Source organism: Sceloporus occidentalis, unplaced genomic scaffold (assembly GCF_023333645.1).
Source record: "Sceloporus occidentalis isolate IW3139 unplaced genomic scaffold, rSceOcc1.0.p SCAF_5, whole genome shotgun sequence".
In the NCBI taxonomy this organism is placed as follows: Eukaryota; Metazoa; Chordata; class Lepidosauria; order Squamata; family Phrynosomatidae; genus Sceloporus; species Sceloporus occidentalis.
In genome coordinates, this window is record NW_028316985.1 from 139962245 (window position 1) to 139976568 (window position 14324).

The following is a 14324-nucleotide window of genomic DNA, read 5'->3' on the forward strand; positions in this document are numbered from 1 at the left end:
ACACAAGAGTCTTCAACGGAGTACTCAATTGTTGTTGCTGCTGCTGTTTTGTGCCTTCAAGTCCTTTCTGACTTATGGCGACCCTATCATGGGGTTTTCCTGGCAAGATTTATTCAGAGGAGGTTTGCCATTGCCTTCCCCTGAGACTGAAAGCATGTGACTGGTCTCCAGAGTCGTAGTCCAACACTCAAATCACAACACCATGCCCAATTACTCAAGCACAATATGAATACTATCACAGCCATGGAAACAATGGGGGTGCAACCCAATATAAATTTATATGGAGGTAATACCCACCTTCCAGTTATGTATATATGACTTTACATTCTGAAACATCAAACAATGGATAAAGAGATATTTTTCTTAAGAGGTCAATTCCTCCATCCAATTATCTGATGTTTGCCAGTGACTACAGGTTGTCAGTGACAGGCTGAGTATCCCTTTTCTGGGAGTCTGAAATCTGAAATACTTCAAAATTGTTCACATGGGTGGCTGAGATAGTGACACCTTTGCTTTCTGAAGTTTTAGTGTACATAAACTTTGTTTCATGCACAAAATTATTAAAAATATTATATATGAAATTACCTTCCTGTTATATTGATAAGGTGTATATGAAACATAAATAAACTTCATGTTTAGACTTGGGCCTCATCTCCAAGATATCTCATTATGTATATGCAAGTATTCAAAAATCCAATAAATAAATAAATAAAAACCTAAATCCCAAACCACTTCTTGTCCAAAGCATTTCAGGCAAAGGAGACAATCTGTAACAGCTAACTCATGCACTCTTCTGTTCAGAATTTGCCACTGCAGTTCCTTCTCTCTGAAAACAAAAATAGAGACAATTGAGAAATCATGTGCACACGATCTAATCCTGCTATACTCCATGTCATAACTGTTACACAATACTGAATAAGCACACATTCTATACCATGCTTTGTGGTTCCTGATTTTAATTGTCTGTTGAATATGTAAGGGAGTGTAATGGATAAATGTGTTTAACAATATAAAAATATTTGTAATTAGTTATCTCATTTCTAGGATAGGAACTTTAAGTACAAGCTAATGCTTCGAAAATGTTACAAAAACGATGTAGATCTTCCCATACAGGCCCTTTTCCTGAATCTTTAGGAACACAATAAGCATCACTGTTAGGAAAAACTGTAAATGTGAATTTGTAGCCATAGCAAGAGGGGGGAAATTATTATTCCCCCATCCACATACACCACCCGATTGCCAAAATTGGCAAACCCATTGCTTATTCTTATTCACCAGTTCTGACACACTACTTTCAAAATCTTCAGTTTTTGAAGGCGCCATTGAAACAGTTCCCAGAAATGGCGCCCTCTGGAACCGAATTGGGACGCGATGGGAACGCGCGGTGGCAGCGGCGGCGTTCCCCCGTGCGATAAAGTCGCATTTTGGGCCCCATCCGGTGCCCATCGCGTTCCTTGCGCGCCCCCGCTCACCCCCGTTAGAACGCGCTGGGGAGCGGTTTAAGCCCCATGCGATAAACTCTAAGGTCTTTCCATCTGACATGTGGTCTCCCTCTTTCTGCTGCTTTCTCTCTTTCCTAGCATTATTATTTGTTCTAATGAATCATGCCTTCTCATGATGTGATCAACATATGACAGCCTCAACCTGATCAACTTAGGGCTAAAACAGGTGGCCCTAAAGGGGCAGCATCAAGCTGCCCCTTTGATCGCTGCATCGGGGCTGCGGCCCCAATCTGGCATTTTTCTGGCCCCCAAAGAAGCATTAAAATGCTGCTCCTTTTTGCGCTGGAAAAAAGTTGCCTTTTCTGCCACTGCCGCAGCTTTCCAGCACTCCTGCGGCATCTAGACGCTGTGTTATATATTCAGAATTATGAATAATATACGTATATAATAAAAACAGAATTTCTGAGCAACTAGTATTCCAACTCCACACAAGCCTCGCCTCATTGGCATATACACACACAGAGACACACACATATAGATAGATATATGTTATATATTCAAAATCATGAACAATATATATAATCAAAAGGGCATTTCCAGAGCAACCGGTATTCCAACTCCACACAAGCCTTGCCTCACTGGCGAATATATATATATATATATGCATGCAAAATTATGAATATATGTATATATTTAAAAAAGGAATTTCCTCAGGAAACAGTATTCCAACACCACACAAGCCTTGCCTCATATTTAATATACATAATAATAATATAATAATAGTTATAATATACATAATACATATGTCTATATTTAATAACAGTTTATTTATATTTCCCTGCCTCTCCCAGATGGATCAAGGTGGGATTGCAGTCTACTAAAATACATACAGTACATCAATAGATAAAATACATATAAAAACACATTGGTAAAATTAATAACAACTAATCTTACAACTATCTCATCATCAAGTGGCAATGCAATAAAGCTATATAATAGTCAGAAGATGTCGCTTACACAAGGTCAGGTAGTATATATATATATACATATTTCTAAACACACACACACATATATATACATATATATAATATATATTATATATATATTATATATAATATATATTAGATGTATATTAATATATTTTAATACATATATATGATAATATATATATGATAATATATATATGATAATATATATTATATTATACATATTATATATTATATTAATATTATTAATAATATTATATACATATAAGCATATATATATATATATATATATATATATATATATATATATAAACATTTCCTAAGCAACAGGCTTCCCTGCTTCACAGAAGCCTCACCTCAGAGGTGAAAGCGCATGCGCATGACCTATAACGCCCTACACAGCTTAGATCCAGGTTATTTGAAAAAACCGTATCTCCCTATACGAACCTGTTAGACTCAGAAGCTCTCCAGAAGAAGGCTTTCTTTCGGTCCCACCGCCATCCCAGGCTCGCTTGTTGAGAACATGAGAGAGCGCCTTCTCACTCAGTGGCTGCTCCCACCCTCTAGAGCTCCCTTCCACAGGAGGCTAGACTGACCCCCTTCCTACTGGCCTTTCAGCGGCAAGTAAAAATGTTTTTATTCAGGCAGGTTTTTTAAAGCCACGACAGGGTGGCTTTTATATGGGGTATGTGTTTTAGATTATGTTTTTTAACTTTTGTATGTTTTTAATTTTAATTTTATACTGTTTTAACTAGGTTATTTTATTTTTTTTAGAGTTTTGGGCTTGGGTCCCTTTTTGGGAGAAAGCAGGCATAAAAATAAAATAAATAAATCAATAGATAAACAAATAAATAAATAGTATAAAGAGTAACTAGAAATAAAAAAGAAACTGTTTTGTTCTGGGAATTTATGAACTGACATTATCAGAATTTGACTGTAAGATCTATGAGTGATGAAATTCTTGGGGGATGCTAAGTCACTTTGGCAAACAAATCTGAATTGTTCTGGCCTATTTAACCTCCTTAGTCAAGCTGTCTGGCAATGCATTTGTTCTTGGCCTTGGTTTACGGCAACATGCCATATGATTGTATAAATTCTTACCATTTCCCCCCTGGTTTATCTTGATGCTGCTAACAGACAGTATAAATAAATGATTAGGGGAAGCTGAAAAGATGGAAATCTGTGTCTGCTTGCCTTTCTTATTAGGTTCAGCTAAAGCAGGTGGCAACATCTCAGTGCAGGGCAGTAACCATTAAGTTCATTTGCTCTGCTATACAAAAAGCACAGATGTTAGATATACAGCACCATGTTCCTCTATATTTCAGTAGCCTGTTTTCAAGAACCAAAATCCTAGCTAAACTTGTTTTGCTCTGACATGTGCAACACATTTCTGACTTCATGGTGCAGAACAGAACTGCATGACTGGTATTTTACCATTCTTTTAAAAATGCAAATACATATTAAAGAGGTGTGAATGACAGGTTCTGTGTACAGTATTTGTCACCAAATGTTTCTAGTGAGATTCCATTTTACTGTGCTTATGCTAAGCAACGCCTGTCTTGATCTGTATGTATTACTGGGTGTAACATATGGTTGGCAAGGATTAATGAGCTCATGTTTGCCAACATTGCTTTTGTATTTTCAATGGGAGGGGTAATTGCCACATATAGCATCTTGTCTTCCTGTCTTCTGGGGTATTAACTATTCTTCCTAATTTGGTGTCATCTGCAAATTTGATAACTATGCCCCCAATACTATCATCCAAGCCATTAATAAAGACTAGCATTCAATGATATTCAGATCCATGAAACCCAAAAAAAGACACGTACAAACTGAGAGCAGGATTGCATTTCAACATCAATGCTTTATTTATAAATGCTTTACAGTTGTCCCTCTGAATTCGTGGTTTTGGAACTCGCGGGTTTGCCAGCTCCCACGCCAAGCCCTGTGCTATTTCCATCTCTCCTTCCTTCCCTTCTTACCTCCTTCTTTTCCGTGCACACAACACACACTGCGTAGCTTTGCCCTGGGGGCTAGCAGGGGGCTTCCCTACAGTCCAGGGGCAATGAGCTAGGGAGCAGGGACTGCCAGGCAATACAATCCTCTCCCTGCTGGCAAGCCACCATGGTGATCCCCTTTCCCCCCCAATGCTCTGCACCCCTCCCCCTTGGCCAATGGCTGCCCCCCCTTGCTTCTGCTCTCTCCTTTTCGCAGTGGGGCTGGATCAATTGAACCTTTTCCAAGGCAATCCCCCCCCCACACACACTCTGTCTCTCAGCCCCATCACAATGGGGCTAGATCAGCTGAGGCTCCTCAAAGGCAATGGGGCTGAGAGAGAGAACAGCCACCATCAAACCCCCCCCCCCATCCTCCTACCTCCCCTTCATATGAAAAAACAATACCTTTTCCTCCCCATTTTGCTTTGTTACCCTTTCCTTTTTATCTCCTCCCGTCTCCTACCCTTCCTTCCTGGCCTATCAAAGCAAAACCTTTACATCTGCCCTAAGCCTGATTGCCTTGGAAGAACTTCGCCTGCTCCAGCCCCACTGCGAAGGGAAGAGAGTGAAAGCAAGGGGGGGCAGCCACTGGCCAAGGGGGAGGGGTGCAGAGCATTGGGGGGAAAGGGGATCACCATGGTGGCTTGCCAGCAGGGAGAGGATTGTATTGCCTGGCAGACCCTGCTCCCTAGCTCATTGCCCCTGGACTGTAGGGAAGCCCCCCGCTAGCCCCCAGGGCAAAGCGGTGAGGGGAGTGTGTGCAAAAGGAGGAGGTAAGATGAGACAGGAGGGGGAATAGAAAGGAACGTGAGGATTGAGGGATGTTCCCAGAATGGATCCCCCACGAATTCAGAGGGAAGACTACAAAAAAACATGCAACCTATCCTAACGGTTCCACAACTAACATTAAAACGTCAAAGAATCCTAACTATATCAGTTAATCAGTATATTGTTCCACTGTGTGGTTGACTCTACAGCACACAAGCTGATTTTTAAAAGGCTCGATTTCTTTTGATTTGTCGAAGCTGCTGGACTTTCCGTTGCTCAGCTTCTTTCTTGGCCTGAATCCTAGCACTCCTACGTAAAACCGGCTGTACCCTCTCTTCTGCTTCCTTCTTGGCCCTAATGCGCTCGCTCCGTCGTAGCGGGGGAGCCCCCATCCCCTCAGCAATGCCGTGCTGGTTCTGGACGTGGCGTATACGGCCGTTGAGCTGTGGCAGCATGACGTCCATTCTCGGTGCATGCACCTGCTGGACTTGAGGATTGATGGGGACACCTTGGATAGGAACGCCTGGTTGATGCAGGTCTCTTAGGCCGATGTCCCTCTGGGCATACTGCTGGTTTTGGTCATGGGGTATACGGCCGTTGAGTTGTGGCGGCATGAAGTCCATTCTATGTGCATGGAACTGCTGGACTTGGGGATTGATGGGGCCACCTTGGGGAGGAACGTGGGGTGGCACTTGGGCTCCTCTGCGTGGCCTATGAATCCACTGCCCAAGAGAAAAAAGTGAAAAGGACAGAGTCATTGACCAGACATTTGAAACTGAAAGACAGAACATGGGGGTGACAGACAGAGCAGGGGAGAGGGTCTGCAACTTTGCTCAGCCCCAGTGCCTGCTCCCAGAATACAGGTCGGCAAATAGCCTTTGGAGTACGGCAGCCATAGGCTGGTTGTCGCCCTTCAGAGTTTGCCCACCCCTCCAGCAGGAGGGGGCTTCTATTGTTAACATAGGTGTGTTTGCCTAAGCAGATGTGATTATATTGTACTAATACTGTCTAGTAACACTGTCTAGGAATAATGAAAAGCTCTATTGCAAAACCTCTTGCATAAAGGTCTAAGTAGAAAATGATCAGTTAATTCCAACTCCATTTTTGTATGGTTGGGTCAGAAGGTGGCATTTTGTGTGTAAAAGGTACTTAAGTGATTGCAGAAGGATTTGAAAAACAGTACTAATAGCTGAGTAAACAGGCTTCAAATTTTGTTTGTCTGCAACTTTTGGTCTATAAATTTTGGATTTAAACAGCCATAATTCCTAGCAGTTTAGTAACATAAGGGAGTATGGGTACTGTAGTTCAAAACAACCATGTTGATTAGTATCTGCCCTGTGAGGTGAAAACCTTGAGTAACTTGATTTTACTTGACCATTATTAAATGTATATGATGACTAGCCCACTGGTTATTATGGTGCATTTAGTTGCAATGGACCATGGTGCTAGTTTTCTAAAAAAATGGAGAAGCATTGAGATGGAGGGTTTTGAGGCAACATGTGGCCCAAATATTGTTCTTTGTCCACTCCTAGACAACATCAGACTGGGCCATGGAGTGACAGCAATTCCAGGACGGTGTAGCCAAGGCACAGAATGGTGGACCAGACTTATGGTGCGTCAGTACATTAGTAGGTCATGTCCTATTAGCCTGGCACTTTCCCATTAGGAGCTTCCACAGGTTGCCAGTACAGTGTATTCTGGTTAACAGACTGCGTCAGGAGAAACGCTTACTTGAATCTCACCTCTGCCAGGAATACTCTCACTACTCTTGGGCTACCCATTCTCTTGCAGCCTCAACCCCTAATTGGCAAAATAGGGTTAATAATACAATGGGCACTTGGTATCCACTGTGGTTTGGTTCCATGAACCTTCATGGATGCCAAAATCTGTGGATGCTCAAGTCTCATTAAACACAATAGCATAATAAAATAATGGCAAAATCAATGTTTCCTTTTTGAAATTTATATATTTTTAAAATATTACACCCCCCCCCCCCCGCCCCACGTTTGCTGGGGTTAGCTGTGAAGGACCTCCATAAATGTAGGAAAATGGAAAGAAAAACAAAAAACAAAAACCCAACACGATTCTTTTTACCTGAAAGAACACCTCTCTAGGAATCTCCAGGTCCTCCAGTGCATCTCTGTGGTCAAAATCTGCCTGAATCATGCTGGAAGACTTACAGATGCCTAGAGAAGTATTTTCGCTAGGAACTTTTAGGTTCTCCAGCACAACTCTATGGTCAACCTCTGACAGAGTTGTGTTGGAGGACCTGGAGATTCCTAGAGAGAACATATGAATCAAAATCATAATTAATCAAAGCTGCAAAGTCAAAGCTGCAAATGTGGAGGGCCAACTCTATTTTCAAGCCTTAAATCCATGTATAAGTAATCTGTGGATAAGGAGGGACAATTGTATGCCATATACAGGTCTTACAGGGTTGTTCTAAGGATGTAATAAGACAATGTGGACCCTCTCTGCTGGATAAGTGACAAATACTATGTGAACTTACAGAAAACCGCGTTTGTGCATGCCTCTGTGTTCGTGCAGAAATAACTTGTTTTACATCAGTGAGTACAGTTGGCCCTCCTTATCCACAGAATTTTTATCCATGGATTCAAGCAACTACGGTTTGAAAATATTCCAAAAAAATTAAACTGCAAACAGAAAATCTTGATTTTTGTCATTTTATTTAAGGGATATCATTTGACTATGCCATAGTATATAAGTGGACCTGAGCATTCACAGATTTGGGTATCCACGGGGGGCCCTGGAACCAAACCCAAGCGGATACCAAGGGCTCACTGTGTCCTGGAGAGATGTTCTACAAATATTTTAACAACATATAAATGTGTAATGTTTTAGGTTGTATGTGTGAAGGGAGAAGGTGGAAATTCAGTCAGTCTGTTAGACTTGTTCTAATAGAGCATTTTTTCCTCAGAATCACTAACTTTTATTGTAATTTATTTAAACTGTAACTTGCAATAATTTTGTACAATTTGTTTACTGCTGCCTCTTAGGTCAATGCCACAAACACGTGAATGGAAAATGAATATATATATATATATTGCCTGTGAGCACTAGCAGTTAATTGTCAGGAATGCTTTGAAGATGTCAAAGGTTTGTGCCATTTTTGGAGGATCTCGCGGGATTGGTCAAGCTGTTGCCCAGTTGCTAGCACAGAAAGGATATCGGCTGGCTCTTGTTGCAAGAAATTTGGGTTTAGCTCAAACTGCAGCAAATAGCTTGGGAGGTATGTGTGCCTTGGTGTTTGTTTTTCACAAACAGCTCAAATTTAAAAAGTATGCTGGAACTATTTATCTTGTGATAAAATATGTTTCTATTGTTTGCAGAAATTGGCAGAATAACTTTAATCATGTTTGCAAATAATTAGGTTCAGGTTAGGATTGGTTCAATTAGAGTTCAGTCAGAATTCAGTGGAATTACACTTGTCCCTCCATTATTTACTGGGGTTAGGGACACAGGACCCCCGTGAATGTGGAAAAACTGTAAATAACAAAAACACTATGTTTTTACCTGAGAGAACTCTCTAGGAATCTCTAGGTCCTCCAGTGCAACTCTGTGGTCAACATCTGACAGACACTGACCTTAGAATTGCTAGTAAATTGCTCTCTCTAGGAATCTCTAGGTCCTTCAGTGCAACTGTTGGTTAAAGTTAACCATAGAGTGGTGCTGGAGGACCTAGATATTCCTAGAGAGAACATATTAATAAAATCCGTGAATAATCAAACCTGCAAAAGTCAAAGCTGAAAATGTGTAGGGATGAGTGTACAGTGGGCCCTTGTTATCTGCTGAGGTTTGGTTACAGGACCTCACATGGATAACAAAATTTGTGCATGTTCAAGTCCCATTAAATACAATTGATAGCAAAATGGTGTCCCTTATATAAAATAGCAAAATGAAGCCCTGCTTTTTAGAATATATGTATTTGTAAAATATTTTCAAGCCATGGCATTTTGAATCCATGGATAAAGAATCCGTGGATACAGAGAGCTGACTGTATTGGTTTCTCTTTTTTTCTGACAAAGATTTCTAACAGCCTATAAAGACTTTGTGCCAGCCTGTGGGAGGCGTTAGGCATAGTGTCCTCACGCTGGTTGCCCTAACCTCGCCCCCGCAGCACCATTTTGGCATGTGCCGGTCCACATGGCACGCGCCATGATGATGCACTTCCCTCAATCATGATAAGGGGAGGGGCCAGGAATTGGGCAAGGATACAGATTCCAACAAATGAGAAACATAAAGAAGGCAAATAAATTTACTGCCTCAAAGGACTGGAAAGAAAACTACGTTTAGTGCACATTTCCCCAAGGTGCTGACCTTTCCAGTCTCCAAAGATGGAGATGGGAGCTGCCAGCCATGACTCACCTGCCTCACTACGTGGAATACCACACGTACGTTGATACAGTGGTTGTTGATATTCTCTCCAGCCAGGTGATATACCAAGTATAGCCCAATGACACCCAGGGAAATGATGCCAAACATTTGGAAAGCAGTGAAGAATAAAATCAGTCCCTGGGCCCATGGATGGGATCGCAGAAAGAGCGAAACAACACATGTTCCACAGAGGCCCATCCAGATGAGAACCAAGGGCAAAACCACAGCAAAGACCACAGCAAAGACAGCCATGTCTCGGCCGTAAGGCTGCCAAAGGCCAACTGCCTAGGCCTTCTGGAACCTTGTGGCTCATGCAGCCCAGCTAATATGACCTCAGGGCTATGCAAATCTGCCATTGTTGGCTCAGGTCCATGGGTCTCCAGCCCCATGGCTCCAAGGAGAGCCTATTGTTATTTTCATTTATTATTGCATTTATGCCCTGGCTTTTCTCCTGGGCTGGTCAGAAGCTTCAAAGGAATGCAAGACAGCACCCTGGACATGCTCAAGAGCTGCCATGATTTAAAGATATATAACCTCATTAGTCTGTAAAATCAGTTTGACACCATTTTAACTGCCCTGTCTCAGTGCTATGAAATCCCGGGAATTCTAGTTTTGAGAGACATTTAACCATCACTGTCAGCAAACTCTGGTGCGACAACAAACTACAGTTCCCAGGATTTCATAGCACTGGGCCATGGCAGTTAAAGCAGTGTCAAACTGGCTCAATTTGGCATTGCAGATACTGTACTGCCAAAGTGGCACCTAACTGCATGATTTCTACAATGCAGATGCACTCTTAGGCTTCATCCACACTGCAGAAATAATCCAGTGTGACACCGCTTAACAGCCGTGGCTCCATACTATGGAACCTGGGATTTCTAGTTTCTTGGGTACCAGAGCTACCTGACAGAGAAGGCTAAATGCTTCACAAAACAATTCCCAGGACACCTTAATCTGTGGCAGCGAAACTAACATGATATTTGGCCCCTTCAAACATTTAAAACTATTTCTTTTGGCACAGAATTTTGCGGGCGCTGCTTCAAAGTGCCTACAAGCTATATATCCCATGATCCCATAGCATGGAGCCATGACAGTTAAAACGGTATGAAACTGGATTGTCTCTGGAGTGAAGATGCAGCCTGAGTTGGGCCCAAGACACATTGCAGAAATAATCAAAGACCGCTTTAGCTGCCCTGGCTCAGTGCTAGGGAACCCTGGGAATTGTAGCTTTGTGAGACACTGAGTCTATCAGAAAGTGCTCTGGTGCCACAACAAACTACAATTCCCAGGATTCCCTAGCACTGGGCCAGGGCAGTTAAAGAGGTCTCGAACTGGATTATTTCTGCAGTGTGTTTTGGACCTTAATTATTAAAAATGGTCAAGGTCCAATCCATACTGCAGAAATAATCCAGTTTGAGATTGCTTTAACAGCCCTGGTTTAGTGCTAGGAAATTCTGGGAATAGTAGTTTTGTGAGAAAGAGCTTTGGTGCCACAATAAGCTACAATTACCATGCACCTTTGGAAGTACGGTTAAGTCTAGGAAAGCTCATGCTGCCAACTTCTTTCTTGCAATGAGTCTCAAAGGTGCTACAAGATCTCTCTCCTATTATTATTATTATTTCCAAGTGCACCTGAGGAAGTGGATGTAAGTCTAGGAAAGCTCATTCTGCCAACTCCTTTTTTTGCAGTGAGTCTCCAAGGATCTAAAAGAGCTCTATTATTATTATTATTATTATTATTATTATTATTATTATTATTATTACCAAATGCACCTGAGAAAGTGGACTTAAGTTTAGGAAAGCTCATTCTGCCAACTCCTTTATTGCAGGGAGTCAGTCTCAAAGGGGCTACAAGATTACTCTACAAAAAAATTATTATTATTCCCAAATGCATCTGAGGGAGCAGACTGAAGTAGGGCAGGATTGGATGGAAGAGCAATTTTGGCCAATCAGGAGGAGGCGGTATAGAGAAAAGATGTGTATTGGGCCAGTCATTATTCTAACAATGGAAGCAAACGAGGAAGCATGCCACCTCTACAATGCCAAAAAAAGTTCAACTCCTAGTATAACAGACTAGCCTTTACTTGCAATAAAAGGATGACCAAATGCAAAAAAGGCAATGCACATAGCAGAGGACATAATAAGACACAGAAGGACTCAGCTTACAAAAGGAGCCTCTGCTCCATTATCCCAAATCTTCTTCTCCCTAGACCACAATCCTCCATGGAGCATGTGGAGGCTCAAGAGAAGCAGCTTTGGAGAGAATTGAAAGCATAAATGTATTTCTGCCAGTCCACTTGCACATAAAGCAACTTCCAATTTTTCATTTTTTTTTAAAGTCAGAGAAATGGTACTTGTTTGAGAAAAAAAATACTTGTTTCTGACAAGAAGAATGTCATTTTTGAACACTGTTACAATTTTTATATCATAAAAAATCCTCAGAGATTTGATGTTTTGCAATAGCATGAACACTCTAGTTTGTTTACAGAAGTGATACAAAGATAAAATGTTGAAGTGTTTGCAAAGAGAACTACAGTATTTATGTTTTGATTAGAGGAGATGAGGAAATGTCATTTGGAAATAACCATTTATCACTCTTCTGAGAACTTGAAATGAAACAACCTATCAGAAGTATTATTTTATTTAAGAAACTCACAATTATGAGCTTCAGTATCTCTTTTGTTAACAACCACTTAACAGGAGAACCAAAATAAATGCTCACGCCAAATGTTCTACGCCTTCAGTTAGCTATTGTCTTATCAAGATGCCAAAGCACTTTGTCACCAGTTTACTTTGCCTCTCTGCATGGAACATCCACAACACAAAACTATGAAAAAAGTCACACTTTACTCATAGAATGAACTATAAATAAACCATCTTTCCAAGTAGTAGTCATCTTCCTCAGCAAGAAGGATAAAAAGATTCTTGGGGGCACTTCAAAAGTAGCAGATTTATTATATCATAATAAATATTTTTTGGACTGAAGTCCACCACATATGATGAAGAGAGCTCTCCTTCATGAAAATTCATGCCACAATAAATCTGTTTATCTCTAAGATTACACAAGACATTGCCCAAATGCTACAGTGTAATGCCATCTCTTGACCTGACTGCCCTCCCCATCCTACCTTAATAGCCACCAGCCATTCTGAGCAATGGTCGTGTTCTCATGATGATCTGGGCATAGCAGACTGGAGTTTCCACTCCTCTCTCAACAGCTATCTCTTGTGCAATGATCAAAAGCAGGATCCCTATTGCAATTCCTCCTCCCACCAGAGATTGCTGGCAGTAGGAGGAAGAGAAATGTCAGTCTGCTGTGCCACAACTGACAGGTGAACAGATCTTCATTGCCTGAAGCAGCTGGTGGCCATTAAGGTAGTACTGGGGAGACTTTTTGTGATCTTGGCAATAGTGCCACGATCATGAATGCACGGTCTTCATGAACACACTTCTGGGGCACAGAAAGAAGCGCCATTTCGGCACTTCTTTCTTGCTGCACCCGGGAACCGTGCGATTTGGTCACTGCGGTTCCCAGACGCAGCAACCGGCGGCGGCGGCAGAGCGCCCTTCTTGGGCGCTCTGTAACATGCCCAAGTTATGAATCCATAAGTACAACACTGAATTCCACTCAACAGACAATAGACAAAACACTCTTAAGTTGTGCTGCAATAAAGCTACGAAAACTTTCTAAGCCAGAAGAGGAAGCAAAACCATCTCCCCCTTTCCCACATCCCTCCATTGCCTCCAATTGGAAAGAATTACATCTATGATTGCACTGCCATCATTTCCAGATCTATGGTAGGGCACATTGGGGTACTGAGGAGAAAAGGGGCTCTTCAGTCCTGGGCTGTTCCAGACATGACCATAAACTACCTTCTGCCATGGCAGTGGAAAGCTCCATAGCTGTCAAAGAGCCCTAGAAATAGATTTTCTCACTGTGTATAGAGAATGAGGCCCACAGTATTCAAAGCCCCTTAGCCACTCCCACAAGAACAATGGGGTTGTAGCGGCTGTTGTTGTTGTCTTTGTTGTATGCCCTCAAGTCATTTCTGAATCCACTGATGTTTGGGATTATAATCATGGGAAATATGAGGTGTGCCTTCAAGTCATTTCCAATTGATGGCGACCTTCATAGGTTTCCTTGGCAAGTTTCTTCAGAGCCGAGGGGGTTTGACTCTGCCATCATCCTCTGAGGCTGAGAGAGAGTGGCTCTCCCAACGTCGTCCAGTGGGTGCCCATGGCTGACATCAGTGTGCCTTTCGTTTCTTGATCTGCGGAGGAAGAAGGCAGGCAGGGCTGGTCTCTTCTTTAGAAAACAGACTCATAAAGAGAGCCTCATTTGCTGGAAGGAAAACCATGGCCTGATGGGGTTCAAGTGGAGACCTGGCTTCGAATCCCTCTTCAGCCATGGAAGCCCAGGGAGGGGGGTGGCCTTGGGCAGAGTCACACTCTCTCAGCCTCCTCGGGGGAAGGCTCTGGGCAGATCTTGCCCACCAGAGGCTGACTGCCTGAGGGTCTCCCTGAGCCACAAACGACTTCAAGGCAGGCGCACAACGTCTGCTGCAGGAAGCGGCAGCTGCGAGCGAGGCCCTGCTCCTGGGCGCTTCCTTCTCCGGCTTCGAGAGGCCCAAGGCCCTGAGGAGGAGAACGGAGGCTGCGACTCCGCCCACTAAAGCCCGCGTCATCGTTGTACGCATGCGCCGTGATGAATACTGGCGTCAGTTCCCTAAGCGCCG

At 42.4% G+C, this 14324-nt stretch overlaps 1 protein-coding gene across 5 annotated transcripts; it reads right to left on the reverse strand.

Annotated features, from left to right (window-relative positions):
- Positions 1–5100: 5100 nt before the first annotated feature.
- LOC149312898 (uncharacterized) lies at positions 5101–14308 on the reverse strand. 5 transcript variants are annotated; one of them, XR_016281331.1, is made up of 2 exons: positions 13525–14308; positions 5101–5915 (listed from the first exon to the last, which is right to left on the reverse strand). XR_016281331.1 is itself a non-coding variant. In XM_089525653.1 (2 exons), the coding sequence occupies exons 1-2, from the start codon at positions 9838–9840 to the stop codon at positions 5418–5420; spliced, it is 759 nt and encodes a 252-aa protein (XP_089381779.1). In that variant the 5' UTR covers positions 9841–10896; the 3' UTR covers positions 5116–5417. The 5 variants fall into 5 exon arrangements, 1 of the variants encoding a protein (XP_089381779.1); XR_016281330.1 differs by having other exon boundaries at positions 13462–14308; XR_016281329.1 differs by having other exon boundaries at positions 13351–14308.
- Positions 14309–14324: the final 16 nt, after the last annotated feature.

Excerpts from the sequence above, each read along its gene's own strand:
- LOC149312898 (XM_089525653.1), bottom strand. The coding sequence starts at position 9,840 with ATGGCTGTCTTTGCTGTGGTCTTTGCTGTGGTTTTGCCCTTGGTTCTC. Across the intron at positions 5,916-9,579 it reads TATTCCACGTAGTGAGGCAG|TGGATTCATAGGCCACGCAG; the intron begins GTGAGTCATGGC and ends TCTCTTGGGCAG.